Source organism: Bos indicus x Bos taurus, chromosome 7 (genome assembly GCF_003369695.1).
Source record: "Bos indicus x Bos taurus breed Angus x Brahman F1 hybrid chromosome 7, Bos_hybrid_MaternalHap_v2.0, whole genome shotgun sequence".
NCBI classification, from domain to species: domain Eukaryota; kingdom Metazoa; phylum Chordata; class Mammalia; order Artiodactyla; family Bovidae; genus Bos; species Bos indicus x Bos taurus.
Window position 1 is genome coordinate 67,103,581 of NC_040082.1, and position 6,728 is coordinate 67,110,308.

Sequence of the window (6,728 nt, forward strand, 5' to 3'; positions counted from 1 at the left end):
CACCGCCTTCCCTCGGGGTGGAGTTTAGGTGGCCAGGGGGCGGGGGGCCGGGCGGGCGGTGACGCAGGCTGGCCCCCGCCCCTGCCTGTCGGCCAGGCCCTGGGGCACCGTCCGGCCTGGGCCACACGCCCCCTAAGCTTCGCCCTTTTAAACGGGGGGAAGCGGGGTGGGGGGCGGGGTGTAGCCCTCCTTGAATGCTACGAATCAAGGGTCACGGTCGGCAGCGCTGACGACTGAGGGCACCCGCACTCCGGCCCCCGCCATAGGGTTTTGGGGTGCACGGCTGGATTTGTTGCCCCGCCCCTTTCCTGCTACCCCAGGCCCGGTGTTTCCGCCTGGGGGCGCCAGCATTGGGGAACGGGAAAGGGTGCCTGAGTCAGCGGCCTGCGTCCAGGAAAACAGGCCCGAGTCACCTGCCTGCAGTGGGGGTGCCCCAGCCAGCTGCCCTGGCCTCCTGCATCCCTTAACGGTGACCTCAGAGGGTATTTATGGAGCGATTCACCAGCTCCAGGCCTGCCCTGTGCATCCGTCATTACCTGCTGGGCTTTGTGACTCTGGAGGGCAGTGACCTTTATGAGATCCTGTGGTATGGAGTAAAATACAGCAGGTCTCTCCAGAACCCCAGGGATACAGGGCCCTCACCTAAGCCTGGCGATCGACATCAGCCCATTAGGTTAGCTCACCTGCTGGTGTCCAGCCTTGGCTGTGGGTGTACTCACCCTACCCATCTTACAGGTGATGAAACCGAGGGCATACAGCCATTGGTTTGTCTGCAGCTTTGTCCTTGCAGGCTGCCTCGTGTAGGAGGCTTTCTAAGGGTGACCCTGACTGAGGGCAGGGCCCTCTCTGTCCAGAGGAGGGGGACCCCAGGCCACCCCCATCCACTTATCTGTGCCTCCCTTTATCTCACCCAACCACCTCCACCTCCACCCTTGCCCTGGGGCCCCTCCCAGGGCTGTGCTCCTTTCTAGGATGGAGCCAGTCCTCATCCTGCTCCCACCCAAGGCCCCCCAGCCTCTGCCCCCCACCCTGTCACAGGCACACCCAGACACTCCCAGTCCCACAGGATCAGGCCTGGGCCTGAGGGATGGACAAGAGCTTGCCAGAGACAGAAGAGCTCCAGGGAGGAGCAAGTCCACGACAAGCACAAGAGGCTTGAAAGAGGGCCCCAAGGTCAGGTGTGGGACCAGGCCGTTGGCCTACATTCAGGGAGAGCAGGGAGGCAGCATCGGGGACGTGGGCTCTGAAGCCGCAGCATCTGAGCACAGTGGGACTCCAGGGCGGGCAGGCCAGGTGGAACCCTCAAGTGAGCAGGTGGCACTGGGTGGGGGTGTTGTGGAGACCTCAGGTGGGTCTCTCATCTCACCTGGCTGGGTTCCTCTGCCTGCAGGGGAGTGGGCTGGTCCTGGCATGGGGCTCCTGAAGGTCACACACACAGGAGGGGACCAGCCCCTGCCTGGCTTTGCAAGTCCAAGTTGATAAACATGCCAGATCAGCCTGCTTCAGGCTCTCCTTCTCAGAAGACCCCTCTCACCTGGCTGCTGGTCCCAGGTTGCGAGCACACTCCAGATATGAGGGCATCCCTTCCCGGGAAGGAGATGAGCCCTTGGGCACCACCTAGCCTGCACTCTCAGTAGGGGGTCATGGTCCCTGGTTCCTGGCCCTGTGACCACTCCCACCCTGGGTGCCCTGACCCCAGGACAAGACCTGGCCTGTGCTGGCCATCCCTGCAGTCTATCAGCACAGGGGTCCCCAGGCCAGGATCCAAGCCTTGCCCATCCCTCAGGGGGCCTGCTCTGCACTGTGGGGCCCAGCTGTGTCCCAGTCCCAGAATGCCGGGGGCAGGTTACCTGGTGTCAGGGCCGCTGCTTCAGTGGTCGGCGATGGTCTCCTTCCGCAGGCCCCCTGCCGTGTCCTCACTCTTATTTATAGACCAGATAAGGAGCTGGCCAGAAGTCGGAAAATCTGTGCCCTAAGCCTTTGGGGGGGGGGGGGGCTGCACCTGAGCCCCCACAGCAGTTCCAGCTTTATCTGAGCTGGGGGTTCTTGGGCAAGTGGGGGCCGGCTGCTTGGGCTTCACCTGCCCAGAAGGATCAAGCCTGGACAAACACCCTCTTCAGAGCTGCAAGCTGGCATGGCAGCTCCCGGGACACCAAGCCTCAGAAACAGCCGTGGGACAGTCATTCGCACGGGACCATGACACAAGACCGCGCAGCCCATCCGTACCAATGAAGAGCCCTGGAGTGGCCTCTCTGTCACCTTCTGGCTGCCAGTGACACACAGGGAGGCCCGAGCTCTCCCACACATTCACTCCCCTGGAATCCCCTGCCCGCTCTGCTTGGACCCAGGGCCAGGAAGGGGGCAAGGCGACTCCTGCCGGCCACCTGAAGCCAGTTCCAGGACACCCCTCGGTTGCAAAAAAAGGAATGACTGGCTGAAGGAGGTGGGATAGCACTGAAGCTTCCAGGTGCCAGGACCGCCCCCGCCCAGCCACCCCACCCATCTGGGGCCATTCCAGGGGCCGGGGTGCCACGGAGGTGCCAACACCACCAGGGACTGGGCGCCTGGCCAGCTGGGGCCACCCACAGGCCAGGCGAACACAGGGCGGGGCCTCCATGGGAGCAGGCAGAGCCAGCCCCTTCCCAGGGCAGCTAGGGCGGGGCGCCCACGGGGCACACGTCAGTCTGGAACCTGGTGGAGCCCTGCTGTCCGCTGGGCAGCCCAGGCCCAGCCCACAAGTGGCAAACCACACCCCTGCCCACCATCCCCAGCCCCAGCTTGGTGACCTTTGCCTGTCCCCACCCTCTCGGGGTGAAGACCAGAACCCAGCCTGGTTTTACTAGCAGTGTCCCCACCCCCCCCCAGCTTACTGCAGACACTCAGGATGTTTCAGGACACAGCCTGCGGCCCCAGGAAAGCTGAAGCTAGCATTCAGCACCCCGCCTCAGTGGGCAGACACAGGAAGCCAGCGAGACGCTGGACTGAATCCGGAGCCCACCACCAAGCAGGATAAAATCAGCATAAACAAGTTGGATCCTAGGTCTTTAATATGGGCTGGGCAGGGGGCAGGCTGCTGGCGGTGGCTAGGAGCAGCGGTCTCTGCAGCAGACACTGCAGGGGCAGAGCAGTGGTGCAGATGGCAGGAGACCCCCCCAGGGGGACAGCATTCCTCGCGGGCAGGGCAAGTGTCCCAGCTTGCCCCCAGCCACCCAACCTGCCAGAGCTGGCTTGTTTACCTGGGTTTATTTAGCGTAAAGGGGCAGGGCCCCAAGGGGCGCTCTGGGCAGAAACTGGCACTGTGCTGCCCCCTAGTGGCTTATTAACAGGACAGCTTCCCGCAGGCCCGCTCCCTGTCAGCCTGCACCCATGGGGAGCTGGGTCTTCATGCCAGGCCACCCTTGCCCAGCTCCGGCCAGGTCTCCCAGCTGGACCAGTGTGAGGCAGGCACCGCCTACTCCAGAGCCTTCACCAAGGCCTCGTTGGCCTCGATGCGGATTTGGATCTCAGCCCGAGTGGCCTCGTCTGCTGCCCCCAACAGCTCCGACTGTGCCTTCTCCAGGTTCGCTTTGGCTGCCTGCAGGGGGTGGGGGTGGGTGAGGGCTGAGCAGGGACCCCAGCCCGGCACCTGTTCCCACCAAACCCCTGCTTCCCCCAGGACACTCACCCCCAGATCCAGCATGTCCAAGGTGACAGCTTCCTCAGCCAGTAACTGCACGGAGGAGTCAGCATTCACTGTGACAGAGCCGCTACTCACTGCAGGAAGAGGGAGCTTGAGAGTCAGCCCCACAGCCCCTGTGAGGCTGGGAGGCTGACCCTACAACCTGGCTCCAGGGTTGAAAGGCCCCAGCACACAAGTGGACAGGCAGCCAACAAGTGTATCCGCTGGGGGCTGGACACGGAGACAGAGACCCCTCTCTTTGCCCGGCAGCTGAGCTAAGGTTGGGGTGATCCCCAGCTGAATTCCAGTGCTGGACAGGAGCCATGCTGTGAAAGACCTTTACAGAACCAAGGACCCCTTCTCCAAAAGGCACCTGCCAGGCAAGCACTCTTAGGTCTCTTTCCCCAGTCTGTCAGTCCCAACTGCTGAGCAGTTACATCCCAAACCACAATTAGACTACTGCCCGTATGGGGATGGTCTATGTCCCTGGCGCCCTTTCTCAAGCTGCCACCTGAAAACAGGACTGAAAACACTCTGCTGAGACGTGCGTCCCCTACTATCTGTGTGCCCACTCGACTCACCGAAGTATTTGGAGGTGGTGCCATCCTCAGCGTGGACCACAACTAGGCCTGGCCGCAGGACCTGCAAAGTGGGCACATGGGCTGCAAGGATGCCAAAGGCGCCGGTCTGCGTGGGCACGTCCACCTGGCGGACGTTGGCGCTGTTGAAGAACACCTAGAGAACACACGTGATGAAAGGGTCACCTAAGGCCAGTCCCTCGAGGCCCAGCAGTCGGTGTCCTCTGTAGTTAAACAACTAGAACAGGAGTGACAGGTGCGGGGCGGGGGAGGGGGGCACAGGCGGCTCCGCTGCGGCCAATGTTTTGGAGGGGTACAGCACCTTCCTCTACTTGAGGACGAAATCCAGACACCCTAGCTTTCGCGGAAGCAGATACGGTTAAAGCACCACCAGCGAGCCGCCAGGGGAGGAGACACTGAATTCGGCAGAAGGGCCAAGGGGCTCAGGTTCTGAACCTCGCGAAGACGAACGCATGCCGAAATAGGGGCTGAGGGGAGGCGACCCGAGAACTGGGGGCTCGGATCCCAGACCATAGGTCCAGAATGCGGGTGGTCTCCGACCCGAAGGTTGGGGGCTCGGATCCCGGACCACATGGAGGAGGGGAGAGGGTCTGGAACGGGGGTCTCCGACTTGAGGGTTGGGAGTTCGCATCCAGGATCACACGGAGGAGGGGCGCGGGTCTGGAGTGGGAGTCGCCGACCTGAGGACTGGGGGCTCGGATCCTGGGCCACATGGGGGAGGGGTCCAGAATGGGGTCCCGAGCACCGCGGACGTCCGAACCTGCGTGGGTGAGGCGAAGGTGAAGGACATCTGTCCCGGACCCGCGGCAGGGGCCTGAGCAGCGGCAGCCTCGGCGTAGAGGCGGACCTGGCGAACGAGGCGGCCCAAACCCGGACGGCGGAGCAACGCGGAGGGGAGCATGACGGCTGGCGGACAGCGGAAGGCGACGCAGAGGCGAGCTCACTCCTGTTAAACGGGAGCGGCCTGGAGGGCGAGGAGGACGACGCGAGAGGACTTCTGGGAGAAGGAGCCTGGCGAGAGCGCACGCGCGAACTACGACTCCCGGCGCGCTGCGCGCGCTGCTGCAGACGAGGCAGCACTTGGGCGCGTGGCATGCTAGGGATTGTAGTTTCCTTCCGGCGAGAGCTCCTAGCCCGGTGGTACAGTGAGGGAGATCGGTTACATGGCTCTGCACCCTGAGGACCAGAAGCCAGCGCGGAGAAGTTACGGAAACACTTAATTCAAGATTTGGGGGACGCTCGTTGGATGTCAGGCGCTGGGGAGACATCAAGGAAATAGCGAGATTCCTGCTCTGGTTTGGGGTGGTGGGGGCGTTTAACAGACATTAACGTAATATATGAGCGTCCGAGGTGGCAACAGTGGTAAAGAACCTGCCTGCCAATGCAGGAAACGCGGGTGGGGAAGATCCCCTGGAGGAGGGCATGACAACCAGTCCCAGTATTCTTGCCGAGAGAATCCCGTGGACAGAATAATCTAGTGGACTACAGTCCATAGGGTCGCAAAGAGTCGGACTCGACTGAAGAGACTTAGCACGCGCGCAACATAGTTTATAAGTTGTGCAGTACGTTAGGAGGTAACAAATACATAAAAATAACAAAGGGGCGACGGCCGAATAGAAGAGGCTGTGACTGTGGGAGGTGCAGGCGGCGAACCAGGGCGGCATCCCAGGTAGAGTGTCCAGCTCCCGGCAAACGTCCAGCGGGAACCTCTTGGCTGTAACCCTAAGGGCGCCGGCAGAGGGCGCACTGCGCCCAGAGGTGCGCTCCCCGCGGCCCCGCCCGGCCACCGCCCCCGTGCGCTGCTGACGCAGGGGCGCGTGCGCGCGGGCGGCCCAGGGCTGCGCTGCCGTCACCGCTGCCCGCGCCGCCTCGCTCGCGGCGCTGACGTCACTGCTCCGCCCCCGCGCCCCGGCAGGGCGTCTCCAGGGGTTGGGTCCTTGCCCCCACCTTGGGCTCCGGGAAAACGCGAAGTAGGGCTCCGCGGGGCTGGGATTTACATCGGGAAGAGCCTTGGCTGAGGAGCGGACGGATGCAGAGCGCAGGGGAGAGGTGTCACACCTGGGCCCGTGGCTGCGCAGGTGCTGTGTCCAAAAGAGGCTCCCACACCAGGGAGGCCCGAGGCCTGGGGCCCAGACCCCCGCCAGACCCTCTAGACCAGCGCTGTTAAGGGCTCCTAGGGTGCGTTGAGCATCCTAGCCCTAGGTGGATGTTCGCAGAGGGAACCTGTACTCTGATTTCTTAGGGGAGCGTCCTGTCCACGCGCCTCTCGGAGCCCTGGATCCTACTGGAATGGAGGCCTATTCTAATCCGCGCCTCAAACCCATCCACTGGACTGGTCTCTAATTCCCCTTCCAGGGTAGCCAAGGGGACGGGGCTACCTGTTATCCAGGTCCCAAACCTGGGGTTATCCTGGAATTCTCTGCTGGACCGGTCAACAAGGTTCCTCCACCCAGCTCCGCCACTGCAGCCAT

General features: G+C 62.9%; 1 protein-coding gene across 1 annotated transcript; it reads right to left on the reverse strand.

Annotated features, from left to right (window-relative positions):
• Positions 1-3,029: 3,029 nt before the first annotated feature.
• ATP5F1D (ATP synthase F1 subunit delta) lies at positions 3,030-5,289 on the reverse strand. Its single transcript, XM_027546615.1, has 4 exons — positions 5,018-5,289; positions 4,240-4,393; positions 3,665-3,753; positions 3,030-3,574 (listed from the first exon to the last, which is right to left on the reverse strand). The coding sequence occupies exons 1-4, from the start codon at positions 5,156-5,158 to the stop codon at positions 3,452-3,454; spliced, it is 507 nt and encodes a 168-aa protein (XP_027402416.1). The 5' UTR covers positions 5,159-5,289; the 3' UTR covers positions 3,030-3,451.
• Between the last annotated feature and the right edge of the window lie 1,439 nt (positions 5,290-6,728).